General features: G+C 39.9%; 1 protein-coding gene across 14 annotated transcripts in view; it reads left to right on the top strand.

Annotated features, from left to right (window-relative positions):
• The window catches only part of nrxn3b (neurexin 3b), a 152,913-nt gene that overhangs the window by 44,128 nt on the left and 93,874 nt on the right, over window positions 1-14,911 (top strand). For 12 of the 14 annotated variants that reach the window (XM_088362765.1, XM_088362760.1, XM_088362755.1 and 9 more), the window contains 4 exons: window positions 1,201-1,224; window positions 2,730-2,891; window positions 7,132-7,570; window positions 8,393-8,776. In XM_088362765.1, coding sequence (XP_088218891.1) covers window positions 1,201-1,224; window positions 2,730-2,891; window positions 7,132-7,570; window positions 8,393-8,776 — 1,009 coding nt within the window. The remainder of the gene's footprint in view (window positions 1-1,200; window positions 1,225-2,729; window positions 2,892-7,131; window positions 7,571-8,392; window positions 8,777-14,911) is intronic. The other 2 variants (XM_088362758.1, XM_088362761.1) reach the window with 1 other exon arrangement.

Here is a 14,911-nt window from a genome sequence, read left to right as displayed (position 1 = left end):
GGCTAACAGTAATGATTCACGTCTGATCAATTTCGCAGTTGTGATCTTCTTGCTTTCAGACGCATTTTGCTTAAGATGGAATATAGACAAAAGGAAATGTTTGCCTTTGAGAAGTCCATTAATGCTGTATTTATAGTATGATGCTATTTTATTTTTTGACACGGTGCGTAAGTAGATTTTATCACAGGATCTTTTAGCATAGATGCACTTTGTGGTTTGTTCGCATCAGGGCGGAGCAGTACTGTACAATCGGACATTATCATTTGAATGCCCCAGTTTTCTTAGAATTCTAACTCCGGAATGCCTCTTAGTAATTCTGATGGCACTAAAGGACTTGATTTACTAAGCTTTTATTGCATAATGGTGAAAGATTTTTTATTAGAGTAAAAATAAAAAAAACATTTAAAATAAAATAAACAAATAAATTTAAAAATCAAATATATATCAGAGTAAAAATAATTGAAAAATAAATAAATATCAGAGTAAAAAAATAAAATAATGAACTGCTGTAGCCTGCAAAGGATTCATTTTATGGTTCCGCTGTTGTATGAATCAATGCTGCTGCAAAGGGCTTACACAGGGCATACAAGTGTTGAGTTAGTGTTAGCTATGGCAGCCGGGGGTTTGTCAATAGTTTTGTCTGCAAGGCAAAGATGGCCTTCCAAACAGTACAAGTTCCTTAAGTGCTGATTTCCTGACATCTGCAGCAAACCGTAGCGCCACGGGTTAGTCGTGTAGATGAAGATGTAATTGCTCACAGTGTAGTCTGCTCCTTTTTCGATTCTGCCCTTGCTTTTCACGATCATTTTTTTTTCCCACTTTGAAAGCCGCTGTTAAATCCAGGGTGAACAAAAAAAACACTACAGGTTCTGTATGGATTTCCGCTGTGCTGCAAAAATCATCAAATCCAAGATCTTTTCTTCACGCTGCTGTTGCTTGTGCTTTCTGGCAGTGATTTTTAGGAAATGTGATTAGAAGCTGACCCTTTATTATATTCGACAAATCATGTAGTGTTTATTCACCGCGGCACTAACTCATCCATGATACAATTCATGTTTTACTAACCAATATCTAACTAATGTACTAACTATCATCCTAATTCTTCATCATTGGTTTTATTTGATTTCTGTCCATCCTTATTAACAACCTTTTTTGTTCACTATTCTTTTGATTTCCTTTCTTCCCCTTTTTTCTGGAAAGCAATCAGGCATTGGACACGCTATGGTAAACAAACTACATTGTCTGGTAGATATCATTCTTATTGTCTTTTTTTTGGGTTTGCCGTGTGTCCCCTCCCCCTCTCTTCTTTTATTCGTTCTTTATTTTTTGAGTTCCATCCTAGACACTCTTATCAAAAAATGAGGAGATGGGTTTGTATTACCAGGCAATTCTTTCTTCACTTCTCAATTTCCTCCCTGACCTGCCAACAACCTTCTTATTTACCTCACAATTCCCCCATCCTGTTTTTTTCACTTTAGCTTTTATTTATTTTCTTTTTTTTTTAAACTTTTTTTTTACATTTCTGCAGATTTCCAATAAATACAAAAATTGACTATTTTGCCTTTTGCCGGGGCAATTTATTTTGTTCTTTTCTTTGTTCACACAAAAGTCCCCATTTTTTGTGAGGACTGTCGTCCAGAACTGACAGAAGCTTTCCACAATCCCAGCAAAGATGGTGACCTCAACACCGAGCCCTAAAAACCAGAAAACTACTTCAAACTGGAAACGCTGAAGTTTTATTGCGGGAGCTCTGACAGTTGTTTCCAACTCACTATGGCGCATGGCATGCCCAGACGTCATTCCACATCATAATCCATGCAACCCCAATTAACCACTAACACAATAATTCAATCACTCATCTTTCATTCAATCACTTTCACCCATTTTGCCCCTCCCCTTGTGTGTTTTTGTAGCATGTTGGTGGTGAACGTTTGCGTCTTATCTAACCCTTAACGCCTTACCCCTGGGTCCATAGACACAACATTTTGAAGAATATGCATACTGATCTAGGATTTTTGGCATTTGAGCTAAACCTGACCCGAGATCAGCAACTGCAATTCTGAGAAAAGATTTTGAATATGGGCCTTGGTCTTGAATGTGCATGAGAGTCGGCACCTCGTGTGGTCTGCTCAAGCTGTGTATGGTTACCATTCAATTACTCCCTTACATGTCCAATTAAATGTGTCGAATTTTGATTTATTTTTTTAACAGTGGTGGCGTTGGTTTGCAAATTAACGTGGTGTGAAAAAGGTCCCTTTTGTTTTGCATGTGTGTAGCGTCTGCAAGCGAGAGGAGCGTGCGGGAGAATTTTGTGTGTGTTAACCTTATACGTGTGTCTGCAATTACGAGACGAATCCCTAAACCCAAGACAAGTGCTCTCAATTTGTCCTTGGTTTGAACATTGTACTAACCCTCCCTCCCCAACCTAAAGTATCAAAACCAAACCTACGATTCATTTTCTTACCCCCATCAAAGATAAAGAAAATATGCCTCTGCCATATTTTCTTTACCTGTCCTGTGAATTCCTATGACTAAAAATCCATTACCCAAATCAAAACGCCGTCTGGTCCAAAAAAAAAAAAACGATCGGGGAGTCGACGAAAAATGGAGTGCAAAAAGTCCAAATGCAGACCAAGGAAGGAGATGTGTTTTTAAAAATGTGGCACGAGGTCCGATCCCAGATTGTAATGCTTCCGCATCGGCTATGTGCTACCCCCCCCCCTTAACAGGTGACAATATCCGTGGATGGGATCCTCACCACTACTGGCTACACCCAAGAAGACTACACCATGCTGGGTTCTGACGATTTCTTCTATGTGGGTGGGAGCCCCAGCACTGCCGACCTTCCTGGATCTCCAGTTAGCAACAATTTCATGGGCTGCCTCAAAGAGGTAGGAGAACAAACAAAACTAAGCCATGACTAATTCTGACCTTCAGTAGATATTGTAAATGTAATCAATATTACCGTATTGGCCCGAATATAAGACGACCCCGATTATAAGCCGACCCCCTCTTTTTCAAGATTCAAGTTTGAAAAAAAAGCCTTTGTTAGACCCCGAATGTAAGACGACCCCCCATTTTTTCAGTTTTATTTCAATGAAAAAAACCACGTCTCATATTCGGGCCAATACGGTATATGAAAGCCCAAAAAATAAGAAATAAATACAATTAAATTCTCTAATGAAATGTGCTGAGTTAGCTCAGGGAGTATGAAATGTTCCCTCGTTTCGTACTTAAAAATAATTCATCATACTTGCTGTGAGACAATATATAAAAATTGCTCGTGTCACATGTAATTTGCCGCATCAGCTTGAGTGTGCGGCGAGAGCGTCTCCCAACGGGCAACGATATGAAACAAATGAAGTAGCTGCTGATGAAGATCTCTCAAATTTGTTTGTTGTGTTCTGGGACGTAGGAGAATGTGGTTTTACAAACGCATATTTAAATCTAGCTAAATTATAGCAGACACATTAGGCTAACGCAGATTATGGGATGTCACATGAGCCAGGATATCGTTTAATCATCTTTTTATTGCAGTCAGTTAGTCCTTCTTTCACATCATCATTTGTGGCTGACGGATATTACAGCAATAAGATGAGAAAGTCACCTTGTCTGGATCGTTTTGTTTTGTGTTTCCGCTGAGCGGCTTTAGGTGCTGTTCTCCACTCAAGTCTGTTTGCCTTTGACACAAATGTGTGAACGCTTCCAAATATACCTGCGTGTTTAGGGCTAAATTTGACACTGACGAAAGAAAACTGCAAAATTACCATGATTGTTTGTCAGACATAAACACCCAAAAGCGACTAATAGCGTGTTGTGATGATATCCAGAATCATCCAATCCTAATTTCAAAGACAAGGGCAGATGTCCATTTAGAAAATGAACTTGCGTGTGCATATGTAGCCGCAACATTTTGAGAGTGAGTGTGACCCAGCGATGCCTTGGCCCTTGAGAGTGTGACACGCTTGGACAGGATCATGGAGGTGATTCACCATTTGGCCTGACAGTGGTAGTACTTTGTGGCCCTCATACATTGCAGCCATGAAGCCATCTGCTAACCTGGATGATGAAAATGACTCCAGATTGATTAGAACACAAAATAATATTACCGTATTTTCCGGACTATAAGGCGCACCGGACAATAAGGCGCACCATTAATGCAATCACAATATAATAACTTGAAATAGGAAAAACAACAGATTTGTAATCCAAATCAAATCATTCTCCATTTTATCTTTTTTATTTCAACTTCAGACGCAACAATTTACTTTATAATCACAAAATAATGATCCATAGTCTTTTTGATTCATGATTCATAGTCTTCAGCTGACCACTTGTGGTTGTTTTTATGGCACAATGCTTCAGGCCAGTTTAAATTTAGAATTTGGTCCATATATAAGGCGCACTGGACTATAAGGCGCATTGTCGGCTTTTGAGAAAATTTGAGGTTTTTAGGTTCCGCCTTAGTCCGGAAAATACGGTAATTCTCTTTACATTTGTTTTTCTCATCTCTCTTCCTGTTCAATCTCTCTGGATAATGAGTGAGCAATTTACCGTTTAGACCACAGAGGGTGTGTCTATTGATCTCCCCAACGCGAGAACATAAATTACATCCCTTTGAAACAGCCATACATTGATGTTGACATGTTTTGCTGCAGTATGTGAATACCTTATTTTCCTCTGTCTGCCAACGAGAGATAGTGTGCGGCTTTCACAACCCCCCCTTTGTGTTCAGACAGCACTGCATGCATCTGCCCCTTTAGGCTACAGGGGATGTCATCCATACACAATACTCACACAGGCTCCGCCCACTGCTCTCCAGCCGCCACGTGAAAGGAAGGCCAGTGGGCAGTCAGCCTGATGTTTGCAAGCAGCATGCTGTCAGCGCCTTGCGCAAGCCCTTGCCTTTCCCGCACGCCATTCAAGTCATCCTTGGGGTGTCTCGGGGCACCCGTCGATGGTTCCAGAGCCGTGGAGTGGCAACTTGTGGGGGTGGCAGGAGCATGCGCTGTCATCAGGCATCAAGGAGAAGGACTTGAGAGCAGGAAGAGGATGAATGTGAGGACAGATGGGATTGAAATTCAAGTGGCGTATAGAATAAAAAACATCTAGTCGAGGTCTGTTGACTTAAGCAGGAAGGGCAAGAATGAATAGTGAGGAGAAAGGAGGGCAAGACTGTTTGAAAGGAACACGTTTGTTTGGGTTAGTCATCACATTTTGCACATTTTCCCCTTCAGATACAAATGCAAATGTAACCCTGTCTTATTTTTTAATTTTTTTTTTTTTTTTTTAATTTCTGGAGGGCCAAACAGAGAGTGATGTGTATGTCTGACTTGACTTCACCCTATTTGTCGTTGCTCTTTTAAGATATTCATTTTGTTCCTATTAATCAATTAATTTCTGTGAAGAGAATGAAAAAAAGAAAAAAAATCCAAAATAGACCTGCTCATTGACACTGCACCTTTATAATATAGCCTGAATATTTTTTACAAACATTTTGAAACTAACATACGGCCCGTGTGCCAGATCAGCCCCGTGAACTGGTTTAATCCGACCCGTGAGGTGATTTGAAGTTACTTAACTACAAATTTAGAGTCTAAATATTGATTTGAAATTAGTAGAAGGAAATTCTACATACTACCACGACCAGCAGTGTTTGAGTTGCAGTCTTTCTAACTTAATCTAGGAAATGGCACAATTCCCAGCATGTGACTAATAAGTTTGCTGTACGTACGGACCCTTTAAGTGGTATTTTCTCTCTGTGCATGTTAATTCAAAGGGTTAGAATCCTCTTGTTTCTTCATTAAAATTGGTGCTACATCAGCATCTGTCAGCAGCTGCAGTTTGGGGCCTGAGAGGACAGGAAGTAGATTAGGGAGAGATTCTAAATGTGGATAGACCAGTGTGTGTGCTTGGTCTAGCCCCCCCCCCCCCCCCCCCCCCCCTCCCCGGCCCAATCAATACGCCATCCTGGAGCAGAGATGGGGCATCTTGGCTTTATGGAGTCATTACACTTCCCTGCATTATGAATGGGCTCCAGAAGATCAGTGATGGGTCAAAGGCAAAACATGGCCGACCATAATAAAGGTGCGTGTGGCAGCGGTAGTCACACCCTCTTTTATGATAACAATTCAATCATCTGGATTGAAGCAATTTTTTGAAAACTTGCACAGTGACCATCACAATACTTTTTTCTTTCTATTGCAAATGAGTTGCATTAAAACTTCCCCCACTTCTTTTTTCTTTTTCATGTATTATTCAGTTTCTTCTTTTGCCCAAGAGTAGACTTAAAGCTCGCCGCCGAAAGTGGAAGGTTAGGTAGTTTAAAAAAAACATCAGCGCTCATGAGGAGGGGCGAATCGTGCAATCTTAATGGGGGTCGATCCGCTAGCATTTTTAACAGAAATTTTGAAAAATAATTACCCCCCCCTAAAAAAAAGGAATTTATATCCATTGTCTTTTTCTCCATTTTGCCGGTTTCTCTTTCCTTCTTTGGGTCACCTGTGTTGATTTGCTGTCAAATCTTCCAGGATTATCAGTAATCCAGCAGCAGTAATATTTGTTTGCTGACAGCTGTGCACGTTGTGACGCTATTGCTGACCCAACACACACACACACACACACACACACACACACACACACACACACACACACACACACACATTGCCCTATATACCAGGAAAAGCCTCTCTTCCTCCACCGAAAGTAGAGGGGACGATAATGTTCCGCCTCAGTGCATTTCGATGATAATCTACTGTCCTTTTTTTTTTTTTTTTTATTAAAGTGATATTTTGTTATAAAGAAACGTTGGCAAATTTACTGTTGGCAAATAGTGCTGATATTGAATCTATCCTCAGCGGGCTTGTGTTTTTGAGCTGTCCATATACCAGCAGTCTTACTTGCCTGACAGTTCAATACAATATAATAGAGCCAAGTGTTTGTATTCAATCTCCTTTTTCATTTTGAGCAGGATTGTTGTTCAAATAATATTTAATACGCATTGTGTTAAAAGCACAAAAAATCAATCCACGAGTTTATTCAGCGAAATAATCAAAATAGTTCACAACCAATAAGTAAGATTTTGTTTTTATGTTGCATGTACTGAAGCCTGCCTCTTTTTTTTTTTTTTAGGTGGTGTACAAAAACAATGACATCCGTCTGGAACTTTCCCGCCTGGCTCGGATTGTAGACCCAAAGATGAAACTTCAGGGCGATGTGGTCTTTAAGTGCGAAAACGTCCCGACCCTTGACCCCATCAACTTCGAGACACCCGATTCCTACCTGGCCTTGCCAAAATGGAACACCAAACGCGTCGGCTCGATCTCCTTCGACTTCCGAACCTCCGAGCCTAACGGCTTAATTCTTTTCACCCACGGCAAACCTCAAGAGCGACGTGATATCAAATCCCAGAAGACCAACAAAGTGGACTTCTTTGCTGTCGAGCTTCTGGATGGGGTTCTCTACCTCGTGCTGGACATGGGTTCTGGTACCATCAAGGTGAAAGCGACACAGGCAAAAGTGAATGAAGGAAGCTGGCATCATGTGGACATCCAAAGAGACGGCCGCTCAGGTAAAGGAATTATTTTTATCCCTGATTTATTATACCGTATTTTCCGGACTATAAGGCGCACCTAAAAACCTAAAATTTTCTCAAAAGCCGACAGTGCGCCTTATATATGGACCAATTTCCTAAATTTAAACTGGCCGAAGCATTGTGTCATGAAATCAATCATAAGTGGCCCGCTGAAGACTATGAATCATGAATCATAAAGTCTATAGATCATTATTTTGTGATTATAAAGTAATTTGTTGCGTCTGAAGTTGAAATAAAAAAGATAAAATGGAGAATGATTTGGATTACAAATCTGACATGATGCATTAATGGTGCGTCTTATAGTCCGATGTGCCTTATAGTCTGGAAAATACGGTAATAAGAAATCGCATTTCTCCTCACTAGTATGCAAGACGTCTGATTTCAACACATGGTCTAAAGAAAGTATTCAACAAAGATTGCGTTCGAGAAAAGGTGCTAGAAAATTCTGTTGCCTTAAGCTTGAAAGCCAATGCAATCTCCGCATTAGACGGGATACTCCGGAGAGCTCGGGTGTTAGTCGCCACCGCAGCCCGTGGTATATAAATCAGTTTAGCCGAGCCAATTTAGCCGTGTGTCAGAGTCAGCTGCTTTGATTAATCACCAGCAGTGCCCCTAGTGAGATAGTGGAGAAGAAAGTGGGGATCACAGGAAAATGGATAGATAGAGGGATAGCAAACTGAGGGATTGGTAAGAAACGTGCACGTAATCACACTTGGGTAAAATGTTACTTGCCCGCGAATGAACTTTATGGAGTTGACAGAGAACTGAAATCTGTCACTTGGATTTGTCCTCCTCTAGGTATCATCTCTGTAAACACCCGGCGGACACCTTTCACAGCCGGTGGAGAAAATGAAATCTTAGACCTGGAGGGAGATCTTTATCTGGGTGGGCTTCCTGACACCCGAGCAGGTTTGGTACTCCCAACTGAGCTCTGGACGGCGATGCTAAACTACGGCTACGTGGGATGCATTCGGGATCTTTTTATTGATGGACGGAGCAAAGATATTCGACAGATCGCCGTATCCCAGAACGCGACTGGTATTAAGTCGTCTTGTAGTAAATTGATGGGGAAGCAGTGCGACAGCAACCCTTGCAAGAACAGCGGGGCGTGTAAGGAGGGATGGAACCGCTTCATATGTGACTGCACTGAAACGGGATTCTGGGACAGCACTTGTGAAAGAGGTAAGTCTTCATTTTTTTTTTTTTTTCCGGAAGCTTTTTAGAAAAAATTACCAAGATTCAACCAAGTGGCTTGTTTTGGGTTGCAATTGGTCGGAGCTGAACTTGTTGTAAAATCTTAGGTGTCAAACTCAAGGCCCGGGGGCCCAGATTCCGCCCGCCAGGTCATTTTATGTGGCCCGCCAAGACAAATTTTGCATCGACTTTGTGTCATTGTTAAAATTACTTATTGTCTTCAGTTTTAAAACTATAGCGAATTTGCTAGCAATTTTTATTGGATTTATTTCATTTGAATATGTGAACAGTTTTTACTAGTCTGTGATTTCAAAACTATTCATCAGTTTGTTGTGCAGCCTATCCTGAAAATAAGGCATTGACATTCATAATGGCCCTTTCGAAAGAAACTATGACTACAATGCGGCCCGCGACAAAAATGAGTTTGACACCCCTGGCTTGGATGCATTCGTATTTTTATTATTTATTCACTCGTTCATTGAGCAGCAATAATGATCCTCTGTTTGCTTAGAATCCTGTTTATGTTCGAAAATGATATATCATTGGCAAAAAGTACATTTTGCAGAAATGTGGTGGCTGTCTAACTTTTATGAAGAAATTAAAAGATGGAGCTTAGCGATTGCGCTAAATGTGTAGTCAAGTTAAACCTTTCTTCTCACTTCCAATTATTGTTACAGACGATAATATCAATCTGTCTCCATGCTAGTGAGCAGCAGTCTAGAATTTACGCTGCCTCCAAAAGCAGGCACCATTTTTTAGCAGTTTGCTCCTTTGTAAATATCTATAAATTTTACTGACATGGAATGAGTGGGGGGGGAGGCAAAGTCATTTTGGCAATTTTCTGCTCTCTGAATGCCACATTTGTCTCAGGAATGCAGCAATGCTGACATATTGAGGTGTAAAGTTTTACACTTGCCCGGTAGGAATGTTATAAGGTTGGCTAGTAAAACATCCAGTGAAAGCTGCTGGAGATGATTTGGAAGTAGCCCTGAGATCATGGGAAATGGAGTCCCAACACAAGTAATTCATTCCCAACATCGAAATATCTTATTGTGCACACAATTGCCACAATAGACTCAACTTTATTCCTCCCTTGGGATTGCTCCTTCAGGAAATTCTGCTCTAGCTCACACAGAAATAGTACAATATCCTATTTTGCTGTGTTCTGCTCGAAAGGCTAAGGCACCTTGATGCTGGAACTTTGGCTATAGGCTGTAAAGCAAAAACAAAAATGTCCGATGGACTTTAGATCTTCCCAGTAGTCACTTATTATTCATTTCACATGTGCACAAAGCACAGTGGCTCATTACAAAGACGTCTTTTTTTTTTTTTTGCTGAACTACTGCAAGTCTCTGTAGCATTACCGCACCTCAGCTGCTTGTGTCAGCTACTGTATTTTATCTGCGACAACCCAAAGAAAATGTGTGTAAGGGCTGAACAAAGTGAGGCAACAATAATGTCAAACCTTTTGGTTTGATGCTTCCTTCAAATCCATAACAGGTAGAGGTAAACGATCTGCCGGAAAATATAAAAAAAAAAAAAAAATCCCTTTCTCTGTTTTGTTATCAATAAATAAATGCAGTAATTTTTTCCCCCTCGTAAATATTGTTGTCTATCTGCAAGCACTTGAATAGAATCTGCAAATGTCAAACTGTAAATGATAGAATCACCCTTTGAAAGCTATTTTCTTTCTATGTACACATAAATATTACATCTCTCTGATTTGATGGTTGTTATCTTCTATGTAGGGCTGGTGGGAAGAAAAAAAATACCTCGGATAAGTTGACTACAAATTACAAAAACAGGTCGATACAAAGAGGCGGGGGCGCTACGCTAATAAAAGCTGCCGCATCTTGATTTTTCTGCCTTTACAAGCCTTGTTATACCTGTCTGTGAATTTTGCGGACTGCTCCGTTGGCGTTTTGGCATAATGAGGGCTGAAAGTTGTCTGAACTTTATCTCTACTGGAACCACATTGGTGCTGGTTAGTGAAAAACGGAGGCATGCCCCAATTCCAAGGCTCAGGGGTGTCGAACTCATTTGTTTGCGGGCCGCATTGTAGTCATAGCTTCTTTCGGAGGGCCATTATGACTGTCAACCCAAATAAATGTACGAGCACCTCATATTATATCCAGTAAAATCTACAAAACAAACTGACAAATGACTCGTTTTCAAATCAGACGAGTAAAAACTGGTCAAATATTTAAAAAAAATAGATATTAAAAATGAAGACAATTTGCAATTCTAGTAATGACACACGAATTTGATGCACAATTTGTCTTCGCGGGCCACATAAAATGATGTGGCGGGCCGTATCTTTCCCCCGGGCCTTGAGTTTGACACCTGTGGCTTAGATCATGGCGGATATTTTAGAATTTTTGTTTAGAAGTAAATTCTATTCAACAGACAGCAGATTCTCTCTTTGCTGTCATACCTGCTCCTGAGATTCTCATTTCTTTTTCCATGACACTTAATTTCTATTATATATATATATTTTCTCTCACTCTTTTTGGTTCACTCGCAATCATAAAAAAAAAAAAGCTGCTAGCTCAAAAGAAAGACTGTAGCTTCATCGTTTCAGGGCACAATAATACACTTCAATGCAGTTGCCTCCAGAGCAATGTTACTCTTGTGGAATTGAAAATGTTTATTGCAACTATTCCTGTCACCTTTATGGTTTCAGGGGTTAATATTGTAGCTAGTTGTGAGATTCCCATTTGAAAGAGAGCAAAAAAATATATTTAATTTGCCGTTATCATATTTCAAGGTTTTGCCCTTACTCTTGTCTTTCGACGCATACCAGAGGCACTTTGGTTATTACATGAAAAGGTTAAACAAATGATATTCCCCATTAGTACAACTTGAGTATAAAAGAATATTCACATTGAACTTGTAAGTGGTGACATTAACGGAAATCTACAGGGAGCTATATTTGATGTCATCCATTAGCTTCGCCAAGGTGATTGTCGTGCCAGACGCCGGTCTGTCATTCAATATGCAGTTTAAAGCTTTCTATTTGTAAACTGTGCGAAGGCCCACTTGTGTGCAAGGACTCTGCGTGTTGTGCGGCTGATAAAGTAGCTCACTTAATCGGGTAAACTGGCCTGTAATGAAGTGCGTTTGTCTATCTTCGTGCCGGCCTCGCAACCAAGCTGTCCCACCGACAGGCTCCCCTCTAGGTCTTTTTATAACAAGCAGTTACACAACCAGACTCTCAATACAAATATGGCAATGGAACACACACAGACACACTAAACCACTGGAGACAGATTGGATTGTGTGTAATGCATATTACATTTTTCCCTGACAAGGTGCCTCCGCCCACATACAGTAAGTGGCCGTGTTTCCCAACTGTGGAGAGCCTGGTAGAAGAAGGCTCCAGGTCTGAGCTGATGGCTGGAAATGGCTTCAGTGCAGATCAGTCAGCAGCCTCCCTTTGCCTCTTCACCTTTCACTGTAGGAAATGGACTTTGCATATAGAGTGAACCACACAAGGTAGTGCCACAGGAAGTGAGAGAGTACGCCTGCACTCGGGATGAGTGCCGGCAGTTGTAGTCGGATAAGCTGTCATCCATAGCATGCATAACAACTGTAATTCTAAAGGTAAATAATAAAAAAAAAAACTGTAATAGTTATAGTAATGATAATAATAATAATAATATACCGTATTTTCCGGACTATAAGGCGCACCTTCAATGAATGGCCCATTTTAAAACGGTGTCCTTATATAAGGCGCACCATTAATGCATCATGTCAGATTTTGAATCCAAATCAAATCATTCTCCATTTTATCTTTTTTATTTCAACTTCAGATGCAACAAATTACTTTATAACCACAAAATAATAATCCATAGTCTTTTTGATTCCTGATTCATAGTCTTCAGCGGGCCACTTATGATTGATTTCATGACACAATGCTTCGGGCCAGTTCAAATTTAGGAATTTGGTCCATATATAAGGTGCACTGTTGGCTTTTGAGAAAATTTTAGGTTTTTAGGTGCGCCTTATAGTCCGGAAAATACAGTAATGACAATAATAATTATAATAAAAATAATGAAAAAAATAAATATTATAGTATTGATAATAGTAATAATAATAACAATAATAATAATGACAATGATAATAAAAATAAAAATGTGAATAATAATAATACATTGACTCTTACAGTAAAGACAGACATACATATATACATAAAAAAAGCTATTTGTGCATTTTGCGCCATGCTCATTTAAAGCAATGAAATAAACACTGGCCATAAAATCGTTTTCTCCCCCCTTCTTTCTTTTTGCCGTGAATCCAGTGTGGAACCTATTGATGCCTGCCATCTTACTCCACTTAATCTTGTAACCTAGCAATGAAATTACACACCTTGAAGGGTGTACTTGGAAGGTGAGAAAGGCAACACAATTTTCAAATAAGCTTCCACTGTCTCCACCTTCTAAAGCCTGTAAACAATCTTTAATGACCTCATCCGTGGGGTTGCGGGAACACGTAGCTGTCGGAAGAAGTGACTACACCGAGGTTACTTTATCGACGTTTCTGCTCAAGAGTCGTCTGTAGACTCCTGCACAGATTCAAAACGTCAGAATTTAATTTTGCTTCTGTAGATGTTGTTTACAAGTTATTTAAGTGTTGTAATCTTCTATTGATTGTGAGATTTTTCTGGTGAAAGCTCATGCTAAGTATATTCACTTAAGTATGGAAGAAGTTTTAGTTTTCTCAAAGGGGCTTATATTCATTGGCGGTTTTACGGGGAATTTGTGGCTCCATCTTAAACCACATTTCTGATCAGGAGAAAGAAATGCCGCCCCTGTCACCACCAGCCTGATAATTTGGTGCAGAATATCATTTCAAGGTTTATAACCACGTGCCTATCCGAGTGTCCTTGTACAGCCATTTTGCTTTCATCGGTTTTTCATTTTGTTCAGCTCAGCTGTTGACATTTGAAGGAAGCTATCATACCTGAGTGAGACGACTGAAGTCAGTTTTTCATGTTTATGATTAAGCCCGACATCTTTAGATTCTGGCAAAGAATTAAGTGTTTCCATCCCTGAAAACGATTACCCACCTCTATTCTCCTTGTCTACAATTTCTTGACCTTTGTTTCACTGCCATCCTCGGGCTTCTCTAGCATCCACTGTCTCACCCCAAAAAAAAAATGGTGATAAGCAGTTTTGCAGGAATGTGTATCTCAGCAGATAATGAAAATCACACTTTAAGGTTTGCCCTCGCTACCCGGCAACAACCCAATGCGTAGACTTGATGGAACATAAACAGGTGGGTGCGGCCGAGAGAGAATTGTGGGTTTTATTGTACAAAACAATGACAAGCTGTGGAGAAAGATGAATGGTGAGGGGCAGAAACTGTGAACAGCTTAGCGGTCATTCATCTCAATTACCTTCAGTTTCTTTTTTTTTTTTTTTTACTCGTGGCACTGTTGAGATATTTATAGATCGAGTAATTTTAGTTTGAAAAGCCAAAAGTTTAGATTTACAAAAAAAATACAGTGCAGCAATTTAAAAAATTTTTTTTTTTTTTTACATCTACCGTATTTTCTGGACTATAAGGCGCACCGGACTATACGCCGCACCATTAATGCATCATTTCAGATTTTTAATCCAAATCAAATCATTCTCCATTTTATCTTTTTTATTTCAACTTCAGACGCAACAAATTGCTTTATAATCACAAAATAATGATCCATAGACTTTATGATTCATGATTCATAGTCTTCAGCGGGCCACTTATGATTGATTTCATGACACAATGCTTCGGGCCAGATTAAATTTAGGAATTTGGTCCATATATAAAGCGCACCGGACTATAAGGCGCACTGTCGACTTTTGAGAAAATTGTAGGTTTTCAGGTACTTTGTATTATTTTTTCCCCTCTTTAGGTTACGAAAACGTACTGCTCCAAAATATATTTAAATCTTGCGGTAGCGATTTCTGTGCTTGGATGTTTTTGTCTTGTGTGGGGAAGCATGTTAAATTAATCCTTCGTTTACTTCAAGCTTGGACAACCCGCAATTGTCCCGGTTCTACAAAACCCCTAGGCCTGCAATTTCAATTTTTTTTCTTCCAATTTCTATCATTGAAAACAAGTCTTTCTTCTCTGCCCTCT

This window comes from Syngnathus floridae, chromosome 19 (assembly GCF_059516105.1).
Source record: "Syngnathus floridae isolate MCC-2025c chromosome 19, RoL_Sflo_1.0, whole genome shotgun sequence".
Classification (NCBI taxonomy): Eukaryota; Metazoa; Chordata; class Actinopteri; order Syngnathiformes; family Syngnathidae; genus Syngnathus; species Syngnathus floridae.
This window is presented reverse-complemented; position numbering and strand designations above follow the sequence as displayed.